The following is a 27,886-nucleotide window of genomic DNA, read 5'->3' as shown; positions in this document are numbered from 1 at the left end:
AGGGCTTTAAATATGATTCCCTGGCATATATATTTAACAATAGATTATAATCAGCGTTTTATCAATGAGGGTGAAATTCAGTATAATACCCTGTGCCCAATACCTGGCCAGAGCTTCCCCAAAGCCGCATGCAAACCGAATAGTAAAATGAAGAAGCTGAGTGTACTTGGTCAACACTGCAAACCGTGAGGAGGGAAACGCGATTATTACCCAGCTACCTGGGTGATTACAGAAGTGTGCTCTTAAAATGACAATGCAATTTATTTCGGCAATGTAGGGCATGTGTATGTGTGTTTACTTGCGTGTGTGTGTGTGTGTGTACCCCCTATACATATGAGAGAGAGACAGAGACTGCAAATAATATAGGGTTGACCATGCTCACATTTTTAAGGACAAAAAGTAGGAATGTAGCATGAATGCACTTGCACCCTGACTTTTTTTTTTTGTTACAATCATCCAGACATGCAGAAATCTCTTTTCCGGTCCATTTAAGCGGCTGAGACATTTGACGGAGGCCTGTAATTGTGGATTATAGCACAGACATACCCTCCACAGGGTGCCTCATAAAGCACAATGACTTCCCCATCAGTCCCTGACAACAGTTATCCTTCTCCACAGAAATACACACCAATCATTATGAAGCCCTGATAAAAAAAAGCAGCAGAATCTCCCAGAAAACAAAGAATTTCAGCATCAGCCAAGGCTGCCACTCTTTCAAAAACCCTGTTTTAAATGGAGAACCTGAACTTTGCACTGAACAAATAACAGCAAACTAAAGAACTGAAGCAACAATAAAAAAATATATAAAATGTATACAACAATAATAACAACTTAATGGCTTGGAGAAAAAAAAGTCTTTTTGCAAGTTCAGGGGGCGGTGAACCATAAAATTCAGAATGAGAAGCAGGATCCCGGCTTGTCTGCTTTCTCCATCTCTTGCCTTGACGGGGGTGACCCCAACCCTGCATCTGCACACGGTGTGCCCGCCACAGAATAAAGATACGACTCGATGTTTTCTCAGTGAAAAATAGCTGAGGAACAAAAATGCACAAATAGACACATAGGCATGCCACAGCAGTTTTGGTGTTCATCATAATAAATGTGTTTCAGAGCAGAAAATAAATCTGCCTCCGCTGAATCTCTGCCCCTCCAGTGCCGGGACAGAATTCTTGCTCGTACTCGGCAAATATTTACCACACGCTGCACTGCGATTTGGGCTGCCCGCTGGACTCATCTAAGATAAACGGCAGTGCAATTGCCAAGTGTAACCACTGCTGGTTATATATCCATATAACTCATGTAAGTTTAGCAAAACTCTGAATTTATTTCACAAATGCAGTTGATGGGTTTGGCCTTAATGAACATTCATAGCACAAGTGGCAATCGACGGAGAACGTGCAGTGGGACTTTGATGCAGTGAAGCAATAGGGAATTAGCATCAGCTGGTGGAGCTATTGGCATCAGCTAGCTGGGGTATTAGCGTCAGCTGGTGGGGCTATTAGCATCAGCTAGGATGAGGCATAACTTCCTTCAAAACTGAAATATTGATATTTGGACCCAAGGCACTCAGAGAGAAAGTGATGACTCAATTTGAGGCACTCTCACAGAACATCCAAACTCAGGCTAAAAACCAGGGTGTTATCTTCAACACCCATCTGAGCCTTTTACCACTTGAGAAACATCGCTGAAGTCAGACCTGTTCTCACTCAAGGTGACACAGAGAAACTAATGCACGCTTTTATTACCAGCACGCTCGAGTATTGTAACACAATATTCTCTGGGCTTACAAAAAAAAAAAAAAATCATTTGGTCAGTTACAACAGAGGAGTCCTATTGGAAGTCAAACCTGTGAACGTTAGGCCACAAGCCCAGTGTATTACCATGTACCACTCTTCTGCTCAAGATCTGCGCTCATATACTTTACTTCAGGCTAAACTGGAAGAAGTTTTGACAGTATTGGTGCCAAACATTTTCTCACTATATCCACATGGCAATTTCACTGTATTCAGAAGCCTATTTCACATCTCATTGCATCTAAGGGAGTTTTGATCCACAGAATGTCGTTTTTGTTCTTTCCAACAAAGATAGAATTCGATTTGATTTTTCTCATCATAGAACATTATCTTAATTAACCAAAGATTAATGCATGTATGTATAATAACAATAATAATAATAATAATAATAATAATTTAAAAAATAATAATTACTTACATTTATTTAGTGCTTTTCTCTTAACGTGCTTGATGTGGAGAAACTCACCTGTTCCTGCCTCTCGCCCAATGCATGCTGGGATAGGCTCCAGCACCCCCCGCAACCCTGCCCAGGATAAGCAGGTGTAGATAATGGATGGATGGATGGAAGGATATTGTAAACAAAGTATGTATATGTTCTTTTCTTTCTACAGTAAGTGGGTTCTGTTCGTTCTACAGTAAAGGAGTACGTTTCTTACCTATGTTCCTGTGGCCCTCAGTGATGGAGTTAGTTGGAAGTTGTATTGATGGTGATGTATGGTCTCTTTATGTACTGCAGCTGCTTGATTTACAGCTTGATTAGAGGGTGTTACAGTTTCCATTTAATACGACTCAAAGTAGCAGATCACATTTTAATTTTATGCTTTCTGCTCTGGCTCGGGGCAAAAATGAAAAATGGACACTTTGGAGAGAGACACAAAAGCTTCGTTTAATAAGCCAAATATAAATGATGAATTCAAATTATTGAACAGTTTGTCATATTATGTAAAGTATAAAAGAATAACATTATAGAGGTGCCCCGAGAGCTTTCAGCCGAGAGAATTACACATTCTACGACCACATCCTAGACCGGATTCATATTCTGTTTCAGTTATTCTCACCACAAAGGACTTTCCCTGTAGCCTGTGTGAGTTTTCCAGGCTGGAGGGGCTGGGGGGATGGGGGGCGGGGGATTGGGGGATTTGGGGGATTGGGGGGGGGGGGGGGATATTCTCCTAAACTCTCCAGCATTTTCAGCAGCCCAGCAGTGTTTAATTTTTTATTTTTCTTTGTACACAGAATCTACACCACTGTTCCTAAAACAATGCGAAACAAATCTTCTGGCGTTTGGTAACGACTCGGGGACGGCGCTGCGGCTGCAGAATGATCCGGAACGCCCCTGCGGGACGACGCGCCGAACCGCGTTTTTCCCGCCACCGGGAGCGGGAATACTGGCACTCGCCGCGCTCCCGTTCGTCTGGGGCTGAGATTCCGTGCCAGAGCCACTGCATAGGAGCCCACGCTTCACAGAGGATGCCCTCGTTAAAAAATAAAATAAAATGAATTCCCAGGGTCACTAGTCAAAACCCACGGTCGGCACTAAGCGGTTCTGATAACGCTCCAAATGAGCGCTCATTAGCATCTTGTGATGCAGCGTAAGGATATCTCATTCGGAGGCCTTGTGTAGTGCGTGTGGCTTCTGCTGCATGTAAGCGGCAGGACCTCCGTGCCCGGGGTCCAGCTGTGCGTTAGCGGCAGCAGAGTCATCACTGCAGGGGAGCCGGGCTCATTCCTCCACAGATCAGCATCGTAGAGGAACGTTACTGTACAGGAGTCAGCGGTTTAAAGCGCGCTTTAGTAATTACCGAATTCCTGCTTACCCGGGATATTAATAAATATTTGTGATGAAGTAAACATATTTTCAAAAATGTCAATGAATAGGCCATTTTAAGTTTACCTGAGCAGCTTTGTGTGTGTGTGTGTGTGTGTGTGAGTGTGTGAGAGAGAGTTAGAGTGTCTGTGGGTGTGTGTGTGTGTGCATGTGTGCGTGGGTGTGTGTGCGCAAGAGAGAAATAGGAATCAGCTACATTTTGATATATGTTGTCCAAAATGATCCAAACATTATTAATTTGTTTAATTTGTTTGTTCGCAATAATGATGTCATGGCGATCAAGACCCAGTTAAATACAAATTTCTGATTCCCTGGTAGCCCTCAAGGACGGGTGTTGAACATGAAAATCCCACTGCAGTTTGCATGTAGCAGAACACACACTTTCCACATAATGGCGTCCCTGCGTGTATAGCCTCCGATCAGCGTTTAGTCTGGGGCCGTAGCCGACGTCATGTCTGTGATATTCATAGAGCGCATGCACTCCCGTTTCATAATCACGTTTTATTTCAAGCATCAGCCGTGAATCCAGCCTGCACGTAGCCTGCTCGCGTAGCCTGCTCTGAAGAGGGCCCTTTTTTCCCTCTTTTTTAAACGCTGTCTCCTCTTGTCTCCGCGCTCGGCGCTCGGCGAGGTGACTGTGCCGGCGGTAACTCTGTCCCGCCGGCGCTGTTCTCTGGCACCGGCGAGGCGACCGCAGTCCCCAAACGGGGCTCGGGGGCGGTGTGGCGCGGCGCGGCACGCGAGTCCTTCCCGTGGGGCCGAGCTGATCCCGCGCGCGCCTGGGGCGAGGACGCCGCTGCCGACGGCGGGACGGGCGCTTGATGGACGGCCCTCTGCCTCCTCGGTGCCTTGCCTCTGCGCAGCGATCGTGTTCCCGGGTCACTTCCTCTGGCACCCTTTTCAGCGCTCTTTGTGTGTTTTTTATTTTTATTTACCAAGCTTTTCGGCAGAATGAACCCCGTCGCGAAAGGCGGGAATTAACTTTCCAAGTTTTCGTTTTCATGACGTGCCAGTTTGGCGGTAAAGCTCATTTTGCTTCTCCGAACCTGCGCATCCTTCCCCCGGCGTTTCCAAAACCCCTTTCTTCCTCGCGCTCCCCCGTCGGCATCAAAGGCGCTATAATTACAGAGGGAACCCTGGAGCTGCAGAGCGCCGCGGATTCCAGTTCCGGCTCTTCAGGAGCGTGAGCCCTGGCCCCTGCGCTTCTGCAGCCCTGGCCCCTGCGCTTCTGCAGCCCTGGCCCCTGCGCTTCCGCAGCCCTGGCCCCTGTGCTTCCGCAGCCCTGGCCCCTGCGCCTCCGCAGCCCTGGCCCCTGCGCTTCCTCAGCCCTGGCCCCTGCGCTTCCGCAGCCCTGGCCCTGGCCCCTGCGCTTCCCCAGCCCTGGCCCCTGCGCTTCCCCAGCCCTGGCCCCTGCGCTTCTGCAGCCCTGGCCCCTGCGCCTCCGCAGCCCTGGCCCCTGCGCTTCCGCAGCCCTGGCCCCTGCGCTTCCGCAGCCCTGGCCCTGGCCCCTGCGCTTCCCCAGCCCTGGCCCCTGCGCTTCCCCAGCCCTGGCCCCTGCGCTTCCTCAGCCCTGGCCCCTGCGCTTCTGCAGCCCTGGCCCCTGCGCTTCCGCAGCCCTGGCCCCTGCGCTTCCCCAGCCCTGGCCCCTGCGCTTCCCCAGCCCTGGCCCCTGCGCTTCCCCAGCCCTGGCCCCTGCGCTTCCCCAGCCCTGGCCCCTGCGCTTCCGCAGCCCTGGCCCCTGCGCTTCCCCAGCCCTGGCCCCTGCGCTTCTGCAGCCCTGGCCCCTGCGCTTCCCCAGCCCTGGCCCCTGCGCTTCTGCAGCCCTGGCCCCTGCGCCTCCGCAGCCCTGGCCCCTGCGCTTCCGCAGCCCTGGCCCCTGCGCTCCCGCAGCCCTGGCCCCTGCGCTTCCCCAGCCCTGGCCCCTGCGCTTCTGCAGCCCTGGCCCCTGCGCCTCCGCAGCCCTGGCCCCTGCGCCTCCGCAGCCCTGGCCCCTGCGCTTCCGCACACAAGAACGGCTTGAAAGAGAAACAGTCAACAAGTTTGAAGTCTGCAAACTGAGCGTCTTGAGTTTCAAAGTCATTTTCTTCATCAATTCATGAAATTTAAATTTGGGATGGTCCAGGGACCGTCAACCCAACTGTGTCATTTAATTATAGCCATTAGAAATGGGTTCTTTGTTTTTTTCTTTTTTTTTTTAACTTGCATTGATAACCCCAATGCACAGATCCTCTTCCTTATTATGCACTTTGCCTAAATGTCCCATCAGATGAACCAACACGTTCTGAACAATTAGGTAATGAGATGGGAGACATAAGAGGCAAGGGAACACAGAGGATGTGAGTGGTAAATGGATGAAAACACAGTGCCTGGCAGGTTGTCTCTCTCTCTCTCTCTCTCTCTCTCTCTCTCTCTCTCTCTCTCTCCTCTCTCTCTCTCTGTGCAATGTTAGAAATTATGGGGATTGCTTTTTCTAAAGCATAGTAGCGGATGTTCTTTTTTGTCAATATCCTTTCTGTTTGTTTTCCAGTCTACCCATTTCCTGTCTCCGGGTGTGAATAAGAGCGTATAATGCATACATCAAGAAGCCCCAGTGTTTACAAATAACATCAAGAAAAAGGCAGAAATTGCTTTGTGTGTTTATTCCCTTTGTTGGCTTCGGTTGAAAGCTAGGTCGATTACTCAAAGACGATAATGTACCAAGTTTGTCTTTGTGTGGCTTGTGGAATTATAGCCTTTGTCTAATTTGTAATTATTATTATTATTGGTTTTCGTAAATAGGTTTTTTGCTTGGAAGAGCAATTAGAATACAAATCTATCTCTTTGAATTTTCCAGTGCAGCACAGTAGAGTTCTGGACTGTGCTGGGAATATTTTTGATGGCAACATTTCACGCCATACATTATGCATGTGTTCTGTTGATCTCTCTCTATCTCTCTCTCTGTCTCTCTCTCTCCCTATTTCTCTCTTTCTCTCTCTCTCAGGTGTCTGAGACAGTTGTTCTCGTGAGCGAACCGGTGTAATTCTGACTATAGGGAGATTAATTTGGTGAATATGCCATGGAGCATGATCTCACTCCTCATTGGTCTGTTCTTTAATGAGCTCATCACAGACATGTTTCTGCACATACCCAACCCGCTGTTCTGATTACGCGTAAAACACGCTCCTGAGGCCGTTAAAAAAACGTCCACGCTGGAATAGTGGAAGCTCGGGAAGACGAGAGTAACCGGGGGCCAGTTTGGCTTCATTACTGTGTGGCAGCTTTCATTTATTTATGATCGGTTTTAATTGGGAATTGATTTCTCGCCCCTGTCGGGAGGTCAGATTTTATCGCTCTGCAAGCGTTGTGTTCTCAGTAAAACGGACAGCAGATTCCTTTCCGGAGGTCGCTAAAGTGGAACTTGGCGTTACTCTCAGGATTATCAGTACTTTTCGCCTTTATCATTGTAAATGTTCTGATATTAAGCACACACGTAAAAAGGTAGCCCCGGGGATAATGGTAGTGCGCCTTCTTGTGTGTTTTCTGTGTCTGGAGTTTGTACCCTTGAGAACAGCAGCTGACATTCCGAAGGTCCTAACTGTGTACAAGCTTGCTCATATATGCCCCCTGCTGCCGGCTCAGGAGAGTGAAGGCAACCCGCTGGTCTCCTCCGGAACACGAGCCTACCAGCCAGCTGCTTCTTCTCACACCGCTGCTGCGTGTTTCCGAGGAGACCAGGGGGCGTATATGAGCACGCTTGTACATAGTTCTCAAATTGCACATCCCAGATTCAGGTAGGATCGGAGATGCCTATTTTTATTGTATTTTTTCTAAAAGAACATTGACATCGACACACAGCCAGGGACTCCGAGCACAACAGCATCAGATCATACCAGTGTAGCGGTGATCATTCTGTACCTCACTCAAACGGTTCATTCAGATGGCAGTGACGGTGAGTGTAGCTTAGCTGCTGGGGTTTAGCAGGGGTGGGAGAGCGAGTGTAGCTTAGCTGCTGGAGTTTAGCAGGGGTGGGAGAGCGAGTGTAGCTTAGCTGCTGGGGTTTAGCAGGGGTGAGAGAGCGAGTGTAGCTTAGCTGCTGGAGTTTAGCAGGGGTGGGAGAGCGAGTGTAGCTTAGCTGCTGGGGTTTAGCAGGGGTGAGAGAGCGAGTGTAGCTTAGCTGCTGGAGTTAGCAGGGGTGAGAGAGCGAGTGTAGCTTAGCTGCTGGAGTTTAGCAGGGGTGGGAGAGCGAGTGTAGCTTAGCTGCTGGGGTTTAGCAGGGGTAGATGAGCAGTGTAGCTTAGCTGCATGGTTAGTCAGGGTGGTGGAGAGCGTAGTGTAGTTCAGCTTTGCTGGGGATTAGCAGGGCTGAGAACAGATGTAGTTAGCTGCTGGGTGATCAGGGTGGGTAGAGCGAGGTAGTTAGCTGCTGGGTTTAGCAGGGGTGGGAGAGCGAGTGATGTGCTGAGGTGATTAGAGATGAGATTAGCTGAGTAGGTTTTAGCAGGAAAAACACTGTATGATGTGAACAGAGTCCGGAATAAGATGCAGGACAGTGGAGAAAAGGAGAGAGAGAGGGGAGCGAGGGATTTGGGTCTGATTCCGACAGCGAGGTCAAGGCATGGGAGTAGAGGAGTCGAGACGGACATTGCGTGGAAATCTGACTCCAACAAGGCACGATTTCGGCTTACCAGCGCCTGAGTACTGACGGGTGTATTAACAGTGAGTACTTCTTCCTGAGACTCCAGAGAATCCATCCATCCATCCGTCCATTATCTATACCCACTTATTCTGAGCAGGGTCGGGGGGGGGGTGTGCTGGAGCCTATCCCAGCATGCATTGGGGAAGAGGCAGGAGTACGCCATGGACAGGCCCCGGGAATCTATCGGAGGGCTGGAGTCAGAGTGAAACAGGAAAAAATACAAAGCCTTGGAAGCCAAAGCCGTCCTCGTGGAACGCTAAACGGAAATTAATTAGTGCTAATTAACAATGGCGCATTGATTTTAGCGTTTAAAGGTTAATGTGATCTCTGACTCGTGTCTGTCTGCTCAGACGCCGTGAGGCACGCTGTACAGCTCGTGCCATGGGGGGGGGGGAGGGGGGGATTAAGAGAACTGTCAAGACTAGAGCTTGGGCCAGTCAAAAGGGGGGGAAAAGCATAAATATGATAATAAATATGTGGCGTACAACGTTATCCTTTCACCTGGAGCAGAGGAGTGTGATTTAAGAGGAACTCCAGGGCGCTGACACTCTGTGGTCTTACCCCCCCGCCCCCCCCCACCCCCCCAACCCCCCCATGACCAATGAGAGCTCAAACCCAGCCCTTATCAGGCCTTGAGCACATGGCCGATTCTCACCCACCATATCCCGCTCACAGCTAAACCCCGCCTGATCTATTGGACGTGCTACCGAGTGCACTCCCTCCCCTCCACCCCCAGCCCCCCCCCCCCCACCACAAAGACAAGGTTAACAATGGAACTGTCACACGTATTAGAATTCCAGCTCTGCCCTTACACGTGAAAAAACACAGATACAGTACAGTATGAACAGATACAGAACAGTTATCTGGTTTGACCTTGATGATAAGCATGTTGCGTATTCTCATGAGGCTGCTAGATGTTTGTTTACTCGTGTAAAATGGGAGTAGAAATTTGTGATAGCTATTGATTTTCAGTAGCCCATTCAGATCCATGTCGTCGCTTTGATCAGTTAAAACATTGCGTTTGGCGTCATTTCAATCTCTCTGTGAGAGTGAGCAATTTGGCATTTGAATGTGAAATCGGGCTTGTTACAGTTTACGCGGCGGTATCATAAATGTACAGGTTTGAGTGACAGGAGCATCCTGGTGAGTGACGGCTGACCTTTCCGATAGCCTGACTCACCTGACACGGATAAGGCCACTTGCGATGCTGACATTTGTAAATGGGGATGTGCGCGGGGATCGGCGGCTCAGGCTAATGTGCTTCTGCGTTTCGCTGCCGCTTATGAGAGCGAGTCGAAGGCGTTGGGGAGCCGGTACACCTGCGCTGTGCGCGTGAGGCTTTCATTTACCAACACGTCGTCTCTGGGATTCCAGCTCGGGACGGAGACTTCCTGCCCTGAGCTCATGAGGCTGCAGCAGGTGAACAGAAGCGATGAGTCAGAGTGGATTTAAGGACTCAGACCCTGTTATTAATCCTGTTATCAATCCCATTATTAGGCTAATCCTTTTACGTGTGCTGGACTGACACAGGGAGAAAAGCACTTCTCATAGCAGATCGACAGGGCATTCCAGAATATTTACTGGAGGGGCATATTTATTTATTTATCTACTTAACTTTTTTTGTGTATGATTTACATTCTGGTGGGAATTTTTTTATTTCCCCGATCAGTATGCACCGTGCAGTATTCCTAATGACTGCGACCGGTGATGTCATGATGATGATTTTTTAAATGAATCTTCTAGAGCAGATCACAGTGAAACATTTTCACAGAGGGCTGTAAGAACAGACTTTGGCGTCTGCCGTTCATTCGTGTCTCAGGGAAGGCAGCTAAGATGTCCGACGCTGTAAATGTTCGGGTTAATTCAGTGAATAAGGCCAGAAGTTGAAATGAAATGAAAACCAGAAACGGGCCTGTCCCTTATTTCCCCACCAATCGCCCGATATTTTATTTATTTATTTATTTATTGGAGGGGCATATTTATTCATTTATTTACTTTTTTGTGTATTATTTACATTTGGGTAATAATTAAATTTTAAAAAATTCAGTATATCAGTCAGTATGTTCAGTGCAGTATTCCTGGCAGCTGCAACCACTGATGTCCTTCATTTTTCTTAATTTTTCACTCTTATCATTTTCATTTTACAAAAATATTGCCACTGAAAAACTGTGCAGGCTGCACTTCCTCTTTAAAATGTTTTTGTGCCTCTCTGCCCCATGATTAATTCACACCTGACCAGGGGCTGTGCTCCTTCTGCTGCTCTGCTTCACACATTCCCTCTCCGCTGCCACCTTCTCACCGTTTTACACATTCCCTCTCCGCTGCCACCTTCTCTCCATCCGCCCGTTCCTCTTCTAAACCCGCAGGTTTAATATTCGGAAACGCGAGGAAGACTGCCGGGCTGGGGACTCGTAGATGTGCTTTGAAGATTAAGCGCACGTGCTGGGGGCTGGCACAGGGACGCTAGTCACAAAATAAAAAAATTAAAAACGCAGATATATCATATTACAGGTATCCTCATTTATTCTTGCAGAAATGAAAAAAAAAACAAAGGGTGCTCTGTGCATTTAAAAGCAACTAAGCGGACATTTTGGGCTCGTGCTTCGATAAGCGCTCACGCCCCCCGCCCCCCGCCGCGTAGATATACGCTGTTCTCTGCCTTTAAATTTGGGCTTAGACCACAGAGCATAGGCAGTAGACACTCATACAAATGAGATCAATTAGCCTGATGGGAGAATACCAGCTATCAATTAGCTAACGATCCAGTGCACCTGAGTGCACATCCTCCCTTCCGGACGGGTGCGTTTTAAGGGGTGCTGAGCGCAGCACACACCCCAACTCTCCACCTTCCTTCAGCAGGGGAATGGGGAAATTTACAAATTATATGTCATGAATGATAATTCTTATATTTTAAAGACATGCTGTTTGGAAGAAGATTTGTCCTCCAAAAATGTGGAGGGTATGAACACGTCTGATTGGTGCTGATGTTACATTCTCCCCCCACTAATCGGGACTGATTCGTACCTGGGCCCTGGGGTACCAGGTGAGCTAAACCTCCAGCCAGTCGGTGACATTAATCAATCAATCAGCCATCAGGTATAAAAGAAACTCAGCAGCAGGACTGGCATCGAGCAGAGGGCCAGGATTTCTCTCCTAGCGTGTGCCAGCGGAAGTAGTGATTTTTGGGCTTCTCAGCGGGAAATAATGACGTCATAAATCTGCAAACTGGAAGGACTGCTCTGTAAACGTTTGTATAAGAAGTTCCCTAAAAATCCTGAACCTTCAATGGAGGTCTGCTGTTTGGAAAGTGGGAATCTATCATCCATACAACATATTATGGCGAGTTATTTTGAGAATATGAGAAACAATTTCATACAGCAAAGTATCTACAATGATTTGATCGTGATGTTTTTGCGTTCTGACCTTGGTGCTGTAATCTAACTAATTCCACCACGCAGCTACTTCAAGGTGTACACCTTTTGTATCAAGGGTGGGAGAGAGGGAGAGAGGGAGGGGGAGAGAGGTTTGGTTTTTTGATAAACCCGCGTGTGGAAAGCGATTGGTCTCGGTTCTCGCGGCGCCTTCTCGAATCTCTCGCCGCCCATGCGGTTGGGTCGCCGCAGTGAACACAGCCGCATGACACGCTCCATTGAGGGAGGAGAGGACACACTTTATGTGCTAAAAATATATTTTCAGTTTGGAAAAATATACATATTTTTCACTCGGCTACGACACTGGATTGATGCACAGAATATGCTTAATCCAAACAACTGATCTGTGAGGTTACTGTACTTGGCAGAGTTCATAATGTGTGAGATAAATGCATAGAAACAATGCAGGTTACCTGAATATGGCCCTAAAAGTATGTTGTGTACCTGTTGGCATCAGTATTAATTACCTTCTGTAGTGATAATGGCGATAACTAATATGATCCTGTGAGATCTCAAAAGTAAATTTTCACTGAAGGCAAGTAAACAGAATGGTCTGATTTACTTAGCTTTAAAAGTATCGTACTGGAAAAACAGACAGACAGAGAGAAAGACGGACACTCACATACAATCACTTTTTTGTGATGTCTTCTAATACATGCTGTTTTATGTGTTTTTATGTTGTAGTTTTATTCTTGCTGTAAACAAAATTTATCTCAGAACAGTACAGTTTGGAGGTAAAGTTAACTGAGTAGTTTAGGTATTTATGCAATTTTTGGCTGCCAGTTTTGTGCACCATTAATGTACTGGAAAATACACTTAGTCTTAAAATCATCTGTATGGACAAAAGACATTCAGTGATCTACATCAAATGGATGGCTTATCAAAACATCATACAAGCTATGCAAACTAATCACTTTCTGCAAGTCTGTGTGAAGGGCAACTCACAAATAGACACCTATCATTTTGCTAAGAAGTGTGCAAAAATAACAACCCTATCTCCACATTAAGGTTTCTCCACATTAAAGTCGCTCTGGATAAGAGCATCTGCTAAATGCCTGTAATGTAATTTAATATCTCTTGATTGCTTTATGTCCTTCATGAGAAATCTGCAAGCTTGTGTTCAAGGCACTTATCAGACTACCCACTGCTATCATGGCCTCTCAAAATATGCCAATAACATGCGCATTGTTCATTTTAAATAGGACCCTCAGTAATTACTGGAAATAGCAAGGGGAAATCAGTTTTTTCTCAGTAAAACTTTCTTACTCCTAATAGGGATGTTGGTGTTGTAGTAGGTGTCCCAAAGTTTAGTTTCTTGGATAGAACTTCTTGTGTTCCACCCACTTAAAGAGTATGTGCCGATGGTACCCTAATCCCCACTCTGTGCTGAGTATTAATGTGGATAATTATTTTAGAGAAATTATTTATCAGGAATAAATCACCCCCCCCCCCCCCCCCCCCCGAAAATGACATACTGTAATTACCACTCTGCTAGTTAACAACCTGTGCATACAGACCACCAGGTACTGTGACAGGATTAAATATGAATAAATAAGACTAACATTCACATCCTCTGTGCTGTATTCATGAGATTACTGTTTTCACAGAAAATATAATCACTGAAAATGATTGTTACTTTGAAAATTAATTTGTTTTCATTAAGAATATTCAGTATAAGTCAATGAACACATACTACTGTTCGAAGGACGCTAATACTTAAGCATCTCTCCTACACTACACTTCTTACAGGTTAGCACTGAGGACCCAGTAAGGATTTACACGGATCATGTCTTATCTGTACAGCCATAACAAGCTGCCTCAAAAAGTCCTGAATCGACCTCTTGGTGTTAAAGGATAGAGCTAAAATTCAGGTCACTTTTCATATATCATTTGTTGGCTTTTATTGACATCAGCCAATCTTTATTATTATTATTATTATTATTATTATTATTATTAATTTTTAAAATGATGGAAACGTTCGGCAAAATCTTTTCTTAACAATTGTGGTAGTGGCAAGAATCACAATTCTTGTCATGGTGTTCATCATAAAATTTTACTTTTTTTAGTATCCTGACTGGTGGTCATGATATGCATGCATGCTTATGACAGCCAGTATTTAGAGCTGCCATTTGAAAAACCGCTTTAAGTAAAGTATTCACATATGAAGTTTAATGGACCTTGGGCTCCTCCACTCGAAAGCGTAAATGATCTCAGCTCAGTCGAGAGCTCTTATGGTACAGCGGGAACGGCTATGAGAACAGAATACTACTGTGAGAACAGAATACTACTGTGAGAAAAGGGAACTACTGTGAGAACAGGAAACTACTGTGAGAACAGAAAACTACTGTGAGAGCAGGGAACTACTGTGAGAACAGGAAACTACTGTGAGAGCAGGGAACTACTGTGAGAACAGAATACTACTGTGAGAACAGAAAACTACTGTGAGAACAGGAAACTACTGTGAGAACAGGAAACTACTGTGAGAACAGAATACTACTGTGAGAACAGGAAACTACTGTGAGAACAGGGAACTACTGTGAGAACAGGAAACTACTGTGAGGACAGGGAACTACTGTGAGAACAGAATACTACTGTGAGAACCGAATACTACTGTGAGAACAGGGAACTACTGTGAGAACAGGGAACTACTGTGAGAACAGGAAACTACTGTGAGAACAGGGAACTACTGTGAGAACCGGAAACTACTGTGAGAACCGAATACTACTGTGAGAACAGGGAACTACTGTGAGAACAGGGAACTACTGTGAGAACAGGAAACTACTGTGAGAACAGAATACTACTGTGAGAACAGGAAACTACTGTGAGAACAGGGAACTACTGTGAGAACAGGAAACTACTGTGAGAACAGAATACTACTGTGAGAACCGAATACTACTGTGAGAACAGGGAACTACTGTGAGAGCAGGGAACTACTGTGAGAACAGAAAACTACTGCGAGAACAGGAAACTGCCATGAGTTAATGGACCCTTCCCCTCAGGTGTGAGCAGTGGAAAGAGGAGAAAGGGGGACCAGTTGTCACTGTAATGCAGAAGTCCTTAGTCATCGGAGACGAGTGGTGGTAAGATCATCAGGCTGAACGGGGCTGTCACTTACCCACTCGCTCGGCGTCCCGGGGGACGGTCCTGGGGCAAACTGTTCATCACCTCAGGAGTGAACTGGAAATAGAGACGGGACCAGAGCAGACAGCTCCACTTCCTGCTTTCATTTCCTCCTGCATTTCTATGGGAATGCACCTATCTGAGCCTGCAGATGCAGATAGTTACCATGGATATACTCTAGACTATCTTTATGAGACTATCCAGTACATGATCTTTTTTTGTCTAGTTATCCTCTGAAATTCCTGCCTGTCTTTGCAGTTTGTCCCGTGGTGAATGCATGCACATGCATGTGTGTTGTAGAGTTAGTGCTTAGTGTGCACATGCACGTGTGCATGTGTGTTGTAGAGTTAGTGCTTAGCGTGCACATGCATGTTTGCATGTGTGTTGTAGAGTTAGTGCTTAGCGTGCACAAGCGTGTGCATGTGTGTTGTAGAGTTAGTGCTTAGCGTGGACAAGCGTGTGCATGTGTGGTGCAGAGCTAGTGCTTAGCGTGCAGATCATTTTCCTGAAGGGTGCAGAAGTGCAGTTTTATTTTCTTGCTCAAGCAGAAATTTTATTCATTTTGTTTTCCCCGAGACCTACGCACCAGTGAGAAGCTGAAAGCGGGCCATCAGAGTTTTAAACTGGGTCTTGCATCCCTGTGATCTGGTTCAGCCCAGTTTGGCCGCGTTGGGGTTTATTCAGTCTGGTTCATGCTGGTTTGGCCCAGTTCAGTCTGTTTTGGTCCGGGTTGGCCTGGTTTGACCCAGCTCGGTCTGGTGCAGCAGTTCACCTTTCGCCTGGCCTTGTTTCACCCCCTTTCTCTGGGACTCCTTTTCAATACGAGTTTACAGCTGTGGTCCTCGATGAGAAAGTGCACCCATTGCCCCATACAAGCATCAATCATGGGGAGTGCTGGGGGTGGGGGGGGATTAGTAACCCCTCCTTGACCCCGGCAGTGAGAACTCTCTGAAGGCTGATGCATTGCTGGGGTGTTCTGCCATATTAGAAGGGAGGGGGAATGGTGTAGAGTGGAGAACCTCCTCAGAGCAAACCTCCCATATCTGAACAGCAGAACTGGGGGAGGACAATAACCAATCTGGAAGCTGCCCGTCAGCGGGTGTGTGAGAGCTAAGACGCTGTGTCTTCTCATTATGTGTGTGTGTGTGTGTGTGTGTGTGTGTGCGGGGGGGGATCCTTCATCGCATACCTCTTCTGAAAGTGCATGCTGGGAATTTCTACCCAGAGAGCGGGTTTGACAGAAACGAAGACCTATAACTCAGAGGGGTGGCCCGGGGTACTACTCTCTCACGAGGTTCAGAAGGATCCGCATGACTCCCCCCCCCCCACCTCTTTATATTTCACACAACCCCTCTGATTCAGACCCAAGGCTCTGTTTGCCTAGAAATATTTGTGCGTATTTATAATACAGATTTTTAAAAGAACAACTGTTTGGTATACGTGTCTCATTGGGGCACTTGAAAAGTTATTCATCACTACACATAATTATTGTTGTTAATAACGGTTATTGATTATTATTGTTATTCATAACAAAGACAGGAGAGAAACTTCTGAGAGAACGATTGTATTCTCAGCACCACAGTCCCAATGACCCAGTGAAATTTGCTGAGCATATTTTTTTATTCCTAAAATGTCGACATCACAGTACAGCACAGTACCACTCTAAAAAAAAAACGGTTGTATTTTTCACTATAGGATTAGTGCTGCACCAGATGACAAGTGCTGAAACGTTTTTCATATGCTGTGCTGCCATATTTCACACTTTTTGTATGAATGCTGTCTGTTTTGAGACCACCAAAGGGTCAGCCTTGATTGATGGTGTTTACAGTCTATTGAAAATCGCTAATTGTGTCACTTTTTTTTGCGACATTGATTTTCTTCTTACAAAAGGTGCACCATTTCACTAGGCTCAGATGAATCGCGGGTGCTTTCATGAGTGTTATGGGTTTTCATCACGGTTCAGTCTTTGCACAGGCCTGGACATGAAGTCATTAGCCTCTGATTTTCGCATAGAAACACTTCTGTTTGTCAGTTCTTTATTATGTGATGATTCAGTGAAATGGTTATATTCATAATCCATATTTTTGAAAATCCATGCAGCGTGCTGCGTACTGACCCAAAGGCCATAACAAATCTGTGTGTGTGTGGGCTGAATCAGAAACATTAGCTCTCGATTAATATTTGGATTGCAGAGCAATTCTAAGGGCGGATTTCAATTTTATACTCATGATCTGTTATTTGCACAAAACTTAATGTTTTAATGATGCTTTAATGACAGCTTCCTACTACGAAACTTCAGGCAGTTGCTTTATCTTGTGAAAACACTGACCAGAGACCAAGCCAAGCCAAGCAAAACAAAACTATTATATTTAAAAAATATTAAAAAGCATGAAACTTAATTTCCCTTCCATTTTCCCTAGGAGAGAATTGCAGCTCGGAATGCCAGCATTCAAATCAGTCGTATCCTACACTATACTGTACAGGAAATGACATCACACTCCGTTTAGACCAGTGGTGTCAAACTCGTGCCATGGAGGGCCGTGTGTATGCAGGTTTTCATTCCAGCCTCAGATCTTGATTATATAATTAGTTAAATTATTTGCTGAATTAGGGATGCAGGTTTGTGCACAATGGTGACCCGACGTCTATGGTGACCCGCATTGTCTAAATAAAAATTTTCTTATATTCTGTGCTTCAATGCAGTTAAACGCATATGGCTGAATGAGTAATTGGACTCAATTAAGGCAGCATTAATTGGTTGGAATGAAAACCTGCATACACACGGCCCTCCATGGCACGAGTTTGACACCACTGGTTTAGACCATAGACTGTGTAAGGTTTAGACTCACGCAGAGTGGATTATGACAGTGACTCCATTTAAGTGTCACGCAATATTCATACATTCCAGTGCAGATAGAATAGTGCTCTTTTATTACCAGAATATTTCTCCTGACTCCCAAAGTAGAAATGACTAAAGACTAAGGTTAACGACGGGAGTGAATGTAAGGCAATAGAATTTTTTTTTTTTTTTGAATTTGACACAATTGAACAGTGGACATAAATAAACAGTTTTTTTTTGGTGCATTCTTCTCTTCTTTTTCTGATCCTCTATTTTATTTATCTTCTAAAGAAACATCTTGTAATGAAAAGGGGATAAGGCGCTGTAGATATCCAGCAGAACGCCGACACTGGCTTAATCTCGCCGCGGTCTGCAGCGTGTTCAGGGTCACCGACACAAGGTTAAAACCTCTACAGCGTTCAGGCCTCTGGGCTGTGGCATTCTGAACGCTGAATCTGTAAGTAGCAACGCTGCTGCAGGAATCCATGGGAAACAGATCGAATTGTAAATCGCAGAAGGGAGCATTTCGGCTGATGGGAGGCCTACTTGCCCCCCTCAACACACAATCACGACTTGATTGCTGATGTAGGCTACCTCTTTCGAGGTAACGGCATTCCTCTCCAATAATTGTTGAGTTAATCCCCCGCCAGGGCAGGAAATCTACTTGAAGAAGCAAGCGTTGACTCTGTGCTCCCATATACAGCCACGGCGATCGTGCTTTAGTGACGTCTGCACTGTGCGGTTCAACGAATTGTATTCTGTTCCCGTACAGAGCAATTAAACCTATGCGCCAAACCTGAAGACTGGGACATGCTGCACTTGCGTGTTCATACTTCATTCGTTTTACATTCTACTTGGCCTGTAATACGTTTCTCGACGCAGCAGAGTTTTGTCTCTCTCTCTCTCTCTCTCTCTCCCCCAGAAAGTGAAATGGAATGCACACAAAAACAAAGGAACACCTTGGTCAGCTCACAGCGTGATTTAAACCTTAAAGTCCTGGGAAGCAGCTGGACCCTAACGTGGCGGGAGAGCCGCGGTCCCGGGAGGACGTCCCGGCGTGGCGGAGAAGGCTAATAAAACAGAGCCGAGCCGGGGTATAAATCGCGCCTTTCTGGAGAGGCCCCATTAAGATCCCCCGGCCGATAGGAGAGAGACTGATACTCCCTCCCTCTCTCCCTCCCTCCCTCCCTCCCTCTCTCTCTCTCTCTCTCTCCCTCTCTCCCTCCCTCCTCCTCCCCTCCCTCCTCTCTCTCCTCTCCTCCCTCCCCCTCCCTCCCTCTCCTCTCTCTCTCTCTCCCTCCCTCCCTCCCTGCTCTCTCTCTCCTCCTCCTCCTCCCTCCCCTCTCCTCCCTCTCTCTCCCTCCCTCCCTCCCTCCCTCCTCCTCTCCCTCTCTCCTCTCTCTCCTCCTCTCTCTCCCTCTCTCCCTCCCTCCCTCCCTCTCTCCTCTCTCTCTCTCCTCTCCTCCTCTCTCTCTCCCTCCCTCCCTCCCTCCCTCCCTCTCTCTCTCTCTCTCTCCCTCCCTCCCTCCCTCTCTCTCTCTCTCGCGGTGGAGCTGGCAGTGCCGAACACAGCGGAGGGCCCGGTTCCAGGCGCCCGGCTTTCTGCCCGTAAATCTCCGGTGGGGAATCCACCGAAAGCATGTACTAATTCACCAGTAAAGAAAAGTTTTTTTGTTTTTTTGTTGTCGTTGGTTTTTTTTTAGTGGCGAATAATGCAGCAATATTTCCTCCTCCCCCCCCCAAGCCCATAACCGCCTTGGTTGTCCTTTTCTTTTTTTTTTTCTTCTCTCTTCTCAACCTCAGCATAATCCTGTGTCAGAATTGTGTTACGCTGGCGACAAAGCTGTTTGTCAGACGGTTTATTTTATCAGCCTTATTCTGTTTGCAGGCAGAAAGAGCGGAGGAGGCAATTCCAGCGAACATTACGCTCCCCCCCTCGCCCTGCCCCCCCCCCCCCGCCCCACCCGCACCCCGAGTAGGCCCTATGTTGGGAGCGTGGGAGAGTAGAGAGAGGAACATCGTCAGGCTGGCGTCATTAAAGAGCTGCTTCCTCTCCCGTGTCCTCTGTGTGGTGCCAGCTCTTACCGTAACACCACCGCCTCCGGCCAGCTACGCTATAGGAAGCGCTAATTAAGCTGAGCTACAGCCAGCGTTGTCACAGCGCGTGTGGACGCTTCACGCCTCAGTTAGCGGCAACATTGGCCCGTCGGCGGCTGAAACCGTCAGCCGAGCTGTCGGACCGGCTGAATTCGCGGCTCCCAGTGATCGTCCGCATTGCCTTCTGAGCCGGGAAGCGGCGCTCGAGCCGTGGGGTTACGGACACCGGACTTTAGTCTCGTGCCCAGAAGCGCGCGCCGCGGCGCTAATGGCAGCTGTAACCCGTACGGCCAGCCTTGAAGCTAACATGACGCTAGTTTTTAAATAGGCCGACGACTTAAAAAATCACCAGTTGTTTGGCCCGTAATATGACGGGATCCTCAATAAGACGGTTCTAATTAAGGCGTGGAATAGGCCTGAAGTTAAGGGGGAAAACATTTTTCAGTTTCACGCTTTTATGGGTATGTGTCAGTTTTAAATCTAACTCTAAAATCTAAAATCTTAATGAAAAAATATTTTATTTTAATTCCGAACAAAAATATTGAATATTTGCAGAAAATGAGAACTGTTCCAAATACTAAAACTACTGTGTTGTTATACGCTGAATAATGCAAACTAAACAAGTTTGTACCCATAAATAATACAAAAAATAAAAATGCCTTCTCGGAAAGGGTTCAACAATCGATATTTGGTGGAGTATCCCCAATTCCTCTCAAAAAATATGGGGTGGTCTCTTAGTTTTTCCATAGCTGTATATTTTGCACATTCTGAATGTGGCAACACAAAGTCATGTAAATATCCCATTCAAAATATTTTTATTTATTTGTAATGCTGGCACAACTGAAGAAAAAAAAAAATCAGAAATAGGCCTACTTGATTTTGGAGAGAGGAGGCGAAGCGATTCTGTTAGACACAAATCAGTCATATTGTCATTTAATTTATGTTTCTACGGAATTTCAAGCAGGTTTTGTTTATAGCAAGAATCTTAAATGCAATCAGTGGTATCAGTGTGTGAAGTGGCTAATTCTCTAGCCAGCAAATACTTGAGAACAAGTTCTCCTCGATTTAAGTGAAGGCTATTTTTTTCACCCATCTGCGAGTATTTAAATTTTTATTTTACTTTTTAGTTATTTCCGAGATATATATCACAGGATTCGTTTGCGTCGATAGAATTTACTTGCAGTCAGTGAAACCTGCCTCACACCCTGCCTTCATATAAATGCACACTTCAGCGATGCTCTGTTTTCCCAATATGATTAATATAAATATTAATTCAGCTAAATCTGTTAAGACCATCTGCAGAAGGACAGCCTTCATTAAATCTGGCCTTCAAAACAGGTTGTTGACAGTGTCTTGTAAACAAAATAATTGCTGAAAATGAATGATGTCCGTACACTTTTCCCTAAAGGAGAATGTGCCGTTAACCGAGATCACTCTATAAACAGCTAGTCTTTTAATTAGCGACCTTTGCAGATGAGCCTCGAGCTTCGGCGGCGTAGTCTAACCCGCGTTTGATCCTGATCCGGAAAGCTCTGGAAGCGATATTCTGCTCCAGCCGCAGCTGCTCATTTACCTTGCGCTTGAAAAGCGCCAGGCTCCGAATCTCGGGCTCTTTTGCATATAAATGCGTCAGCGCGTGCCTGGCTGCTTCCCCAAGCAGCGCTTTCTCTCAGATCTAAGCGCGTCGGGAAGGCCGCGTGCCGCATTCCCCCTGTTCATTATTACCGGGGCGCTACAAACCTTATTAGCAATTTAGAAAAAACCCCGAAGACTTGAGCTGATGGCTTTTTCACGACTCTCCTTGGTTAGTTAACACCTGTGATTTCGACAAGGAAGAGATTACAGGCTTCACCGGTGCCGTTTTTTAATTTATGTATTTATTTTATTTCGATGGTGTAACTTTTCGTAAAAATGTGTATGTGCAATATTATCTTCAGTGTTAGCTCTCTTTTTACTGTCGGGTGCTGCTTATGAGATTTGTTCTTTATTAGTTGAATTTCCATTAAAATAGTGCACTATTCACATTATTCTTTGGTCTGACGTTTTAACAGCCAAAAACGTTACTTTTCAATCTCCTACTTTCCACTTTAGATTTTAGTGGTCTCACAAATGAGAATACTGCGCGGGGATGAAAAGAATCAATCACACACCCAATAATTATACCTGACAAAATATCTTCCATCAGAGAAATCATATTCATATTCACTGCAGTCTGCGTTTCGCAGTGATATAAAAAATTAGGATGTCACGATTGTTCGCTCATTTAAATTACTACTACTTATTACCGCCCGTCTAGAGGCAATACCATAAATCCCGTGTTGTACAAGTTGCATCAGTACTACACGCAAGACACAACTTTTGCAAGAATAAGTGAAAACAAACTGTTCTGTAGTCCTTCTTACATCATCTACTTTTCACCTGCTGTAATTTTTTTACCTAGTTTCAACCTTTGGAACTGATTCCCTTATTATTTCTCTACTCTCTGTTAAGGGTCTGGAATTCTGTGGGAAGGAGGCACTGTGGAATACCGGGGTCCGGAATTCTGTGGGAAGGAGGCACTGTGGAATATCGGGGTCCGGAATTCTGCGGGAAGAAGGCAGTGTCACATTTCCATGCGGAAGTCCAGGAGCATGCTTTGCTGGTGGAAGTGGGAAAAACAGCCTCAGGTATTGTTCCACTGCATCGCACACCTGGCGGCTGGGAAGCCAATGACAAGGGCCCGTAGAAATTCCTGACCATCGGACTCAAGAGGAATGAGCCCTGCGTGTCCGTCCTTATCCACAAGGGGTCAGTGTAAACGCTCTAATCTGGAGTGAATTACTGGAGACACAGTGCAGGTGCATAACCAATTATAGCATCTGAGTTTAATCAGTAAAAGTTTTAATGCAGTCTTGCTTGTTCAATAATTAAGGGGAAACTTTAATGAAGTTAAACATGGATACCCAGAACTGTATTTTGGGAAAAGTATTAGAGACGATGGAACAAGTATCCCACCGGTTAACTGGACATGAGTGGGTAGTCTGTACTTTGTTTTGAGCAACATGTGATTCATTATAAGACCACACCCAAAAGGCAACCAGAGACTGCCTAGTTAGCGTGCACACAGGGGACCCCTAGTGGCCAGTTGTTGGCACTGTAGAAGTGAGGCACGCAAGGTAAGGGTCCTGTAGTGTGAGCAGGTGAAAGAGTTTGTGAAAGGTCTGGCCACTGGCAGACTGCTGCAGGGCTGGTTTTCAGCCTGCTGCCATGCCAACAGCTGTTGCCGATGGAGACTTGTCGCTGGGTTGCATTTCAGATGTGGAAAAACATCACAGATGAGGAGTAGAGAGGGGCGAATCTGGGGGGGTCCTCTGATTTGGAGGGCCTTCGTTGCATTCTCCATTTATTCTGACTTGGCAGAGGGGTTTATCAGTGCTGATGTTTCATTAGCAGGCTGGAAGGACCTAGTTGTAACAAAATAAGCCCAGACACATGGGTATTATTGATTTTGTACCACTGTGTACATGAATTTATATTTGTGCGCGTGCCTTTGTATGTGTGTGAGTGTCAGTGTGTGTGTTAGTGTGTGCGTGTGTGTGTGCGTGTGTCCATGTGTGTGAGTGTGTGTGCGTGTGTGTGTGTGTGAGTATGTGCGTGCGTGCGTGCGTGTATGTGTGAGTGAGTGCGTGTGTGTGTGTGTGCCTGTGTGCGTGTGTGAGTGCATGTGCGTGCGTGCGTGCGTGCGTGTGTGCGTGTGTATGTGTGTGTGCGTGTGTGTGTAAAGGAACCTACGGACCGCAGTCATGCAGAAAGCCCAGCTGTCTCTCCAGTGAAGGTGTGTGACTCTGTGTGACTCTGCCTTTCACAGGAGGTCCAGCGTAGCGCTTCTGTTGGGTTACGCACTGGGGGGGGGGCTGGGGCTGGGGGGGGGTTGGGTTCAGACTCAGACTGACTGTCACAGAGATGGATGTCCTTGGCCAGCGCACTGCTGAATGTCCAGTCCTCGCTGTAAAGGCCGAGCCCACTGACCTGTGAGTTCCTGTGCAGACTGATACGTGACATCTGGAGTCTGTTTTCCAGCGTGACCTTCTCTGTGAAGAACAGAATCTTACTTTGTCCCATAAACGTACCGAAGGGGGCATTATCACAGCTGGGTTTTTAAAAGATGTATTTCTTTTGTTTTGCTAGAGTGAGTGGAATGAAGCGGCTTGCCCTGGAAACATCAGCAGGTCGCTAGGCAATAAAATGCATCACCATGCAGCGCTCCAGAATGTAGCAACGCAGCTCCAACACAGCTGCATGGAGTGCCTGTAGTAATGCCTGTGCTGATGAGAGGAGTGGCCATCCTACCTGTCCCATCACCAACAGGTGCATCTTTGTCATTCAGTGTCAGCATGCAGTTGTGTCCAGTCTTACCCGAAAGGTGCTGGTCGGTGCAGTTTTTTGTTTTAGCCCAGGACTACGACACCTGATTCACCTAATTTAACCAATCATGGGCTGTCAGTCAAGACCTTGACGAGTGGAATCGGGCGTCTTAATGCGGGGCTAAAGCAAAAACCTGCACCCACACCGGCCCCTGCATTACTGCAGGCACTCCATGCGGATGAGAACACTGGCCCCTGCATTACTGCAGGCACTCCATGCGGATGAGACTGGACACCCCCGGCATACACTATCAAAAGTGTTAAAACGACTTCTGTGGGGGGAAAATGATTCCTAGAGAGCTTGTTGATGTTGTTTGATGTCAATCTGTGAACAGTTTGCAAAAAAAAAGGATCATTTACAGAACCATTGACATGATGAATTTTTAGCAGAGATAATACTCCTGTTCAAATGAGAGGAACATTTGCAGTGAGCAGGGTTTTTACTCATTTGAAAACCTACAGTGACAGTAGAGGCATTTCTTATTTGGAGAGGACAAGAGTGAAAATAAATGATGTTTGAAAATGGTTCAGCAGTGAATTTACTGTGTGTATGCTGTGATACTCCAAAACTAACTTGGGGGTTGGGCTGTTGGGTGGCTCACTCAGTTAAAGCACCCATCCAAATGTATTTAAAACCTTGAAAAATATTCTATATTGAATAATAATTAGTTTAATATGTTATTTTTCTCAGCAAAAAAAATGTTTAATAAACCACTGAAAAGGGCTTAGAAGCATCTCTGCACCTTTTCCTCATTGAGAATTCCAGGGTCTATGAATATGCAGGGTGGCCACGCTTGCTGCTGTGGTCTCAGGATGTATAGTACGCACGGCATCTAGGATTCAAATCAGTTTCTTTGCGAAACCCGTCGACTTCTCCGCGAGGTTCTGGAAGCAGTCATCTGTAAAATGTGCGCTACAAACACGGACTCCCTCTACGCTGTCGGGCATATCCACAAGATTTCTACGAACAAATTTCACCTATTTTTGTTTAAAATGGGCTCCTTTGGTAACGAGTGAAACAAAGGGATGGCTTCCTCAAACTGCCATTTTCAACACTACAACTGTCACGACAGCGTCACTAACCAATCAGCTTTCTGTGTGCTCAGGTTTTAGCTTACCACATCGCTGTCCCGTAATTTGCATATCTTGACATTGTGGACCGTGATAGGTTTGACGTATTTGTGACATCACAAATTTTGTTTGTACCTGCCCACTTCCAGCTCAGATTTCAGGGAAGTATCCGTGGCTACGGCTGATAGTCGGACATTCCGAAAATGGTGGAGTTGTACAGCCCAACATTGGATGGCACATTATTACTGTTATTATTATCAATAATAATAATAATAATAACTGAGGTTGGGCAGATAAATACCGGATTGTCCATACTGGCTATGAGCATTTTACTGACAGTAAAAGATTGTGTACATTTCATTACTGTACCTTGCTTGACCAAAATTTTAATAGTTTGGGAATTCATACGGAAAGGTTAATTTTGTTTTACTTGTGCTACAAAATATGTAGGGATATTTTTAAATGTTTTAACGGGTGGAAAATATTAAATTCTCCCTCAGCTGTGTCACGCTCTCAGCCCACACTGCTGGTCATATTTAGAAAACATTTTTTCCAGTACAAAACGTTGCCTAGGAGTACTTCATCAAGAAAATCACGTCTGAGTCAGCTGTGAAATCTGCTCAGAAAAACAAAATCAACATTCAGGTAATATGAGCGATATCTTCAAGCTATTTCCTTTTTTTAAATCTGAAAATATTTCAAACTTTGTTATTTCTCATGGAACACTTTCCCTTTTTTATACGGATGGTAGACACTGACATTTTGTCAAAGTTTTACATTTATTGTATAGAAAAAAGCGTGATGCAGTGATAGCTGAAGTCCCACAGGACTGTATCAGATGACGAAAACGTGGTCATACGCACGTAATTGGCTGTGAACAGGAAGGTTAGAAGCACAAAGCCATAGCTCAGCTGGGACAGGTAAGCATGTTCAAGGACAGAGGACATCTGTGCGATGGCACGGGCTGTGGACGTACGGCCAGCCAGGCCTGTGAGATAAGACTGTGACCGGAGCAGCGGAAAACACTGATAAAGTGGGTAAATTCAAATAAACACCCCTCCTACTCTGACTTACATGCAACCCACATGATGACTGGGCAGTGTAGCACAGTGGGTAAGGAACTGGGCTTGTAACCTAAAGGTCATAGGTTCAATTCCTGGGTTAAACACTGCCGTTGTACCCTTGAGCAAAGTCCTTAACCTGCATTACTTCAGTATACATCCAGCTGTATGAATGGATGCTATGTAAAATGTAAAAAAAAGTTAGGGTCGCTGTGGGTAAAAGCGTCAGCTAAATGCCTCTAATGTAACGTAATGCCTGTTCCTTTCAATATGTAGAGCACTGAGAGCTGGCAAGCACCGTTATGACATGAAGTCCGTGCACTTGCTATTTGTTTATTATTATTACTGACAGCTATCATTACATTACATTACATTACAGGCATTTGGCAGACGCTCTTATCCAGAGCGACGTACAACAAAGTGTATAACCATAACCAGGAACAAATGTGTTGAAAACCCTAGAGGAAAGTACAGTTCCAAGTGCAGGGAACGACCGCATAGTTTAACTTGGACCCTGTAGGTTAATCTGATTAACACAACAAAAACAGCAACAAAGCAGTCTATGCAAATAATACAAGCAATAATTAAGTAGGCACAAGTGTGTCTGAATGATAACTATCCAACATTGTTATTAATGCAAAATATCTATATCATTTTTTTCTATTTGGCTCCTTCTGTTGGCTCAACATCACAGTTACAATGAGAGTCACCTGACAGAGTGCGTAACTCACGGCAACCCTGTTTTTAAATAGACCAAAGTGTCAGTCGTAAGTCTGTCAGTTAGCCATAGCGATGATTCCACACAGCTGACTTGGTCCTCTCGCTTGTTATCCCAGTTAAATTAGCGTTGGGAGGAGACTTCCTTACATGGGGTTGAGAAGGAAACACTAAAAATAGTGCGTGAGACTCACATCCAACGCAAGTTTACTTCAGAAACCCAGGATTTAATATTGAAAGCATCGAACGGTAGGAAAGTGTTTCTTTGCACTTCTGACTACTTTCTGGCACTAAAGAGATCACATACACACTGATTTTTGTACAGGAAGGTGAAACAGAGGGGATGATTTGATTAGGCGGTGTTTGTTTGTGCTCTGTGTGTAATCTCCCTGGGTTGATAAGGGAGGAGTTTCTTATGAAGTGAAACTCCAGAGGCGGTGAGACGCTGAACACGTTGGACTGCCTGGGTGGTTCTGATTAAGTGATAGCGTTAGCCTGTCAGTGCAGTGCAGGAACACCAGTCCTCTACGCGGCCGCTGACCGGAATAATCACGGATCAGTGTGAGATCAGCGGACGAGCGAACTCCAGATCAGCCGTTCCATCAGTCACGCCCTTTGTTTGCTTGCTTTTCCAATAATATAGATATATTTTTTTCCCCTTGAACTTCAGAATTCTGAAGGTCCTAATAGAAATGGTTTATTATTTGCCACTGTTCCGTGAGGTTTATTTATTTATTTAGCCATATTCCTGACACCATATGATATACATTGTTTACAGATGGGTATGACTGAGCTGTAGGAATGTAAAATTGGTGATTTTAATTTATGTGTAAACATTTCAACAATTTATA

The 27,886-nt window shown here is 45.7% G+C and overlaps 1 protein-coding gene across 5 annotated transcripts in view; it reads left to right on the top strand.

Moving 5' to 3' along the window:
* The window catches only part of sgcd (sarcoglycan, delta (dystrophin-associated glycoprotein)), a 263,623-nt gene that overhangs the window by 55,212 nt on the left and 180,525 nt on the right, over window positions 1-27,886 (top strand). For 2 of the 5 annotated variants that reach the window (XM_064349681.1, XM_064349682.1), the window contains one exon: window positions 22,274-22,449. In XM_064349681.1, the coding sequence (XP_064205751.1) occupies window positions 22,274-22,449 (176 nt within the window). Of the gene's footprint in view, window positions 1-18,608; window positions 18,781-22,273; window positions 22,450-27,159; window positions 27,285-27,886 lie in introns of those variants that run through there. The other 3 variants (XM_064349685.1, XM_064349683.1, XM_064349690.1) reach the window with 3 other exon arrangements.

This window comes from Anguilla rostrata, chromosome 9 (genome assembly GCF_018555375.3).
Source record: "Anguilla rostrata isolate EN2019 chromosome 9, ASM1855537v3, whole genome shotgun sequence".
In the NCBI taxonomy this organism is placed as follows: domain Eukaryota; kingdom Metazoa; phylum Chordata; class Actinopteri; order Anguilliformes; family Anguillidae; genus Anguilla; species Anguilla rostrata.
Note: the sequence above shows the minus strand (reverse complement) of the source record. Positions and strands in the feature narration are given on the sequence as shown.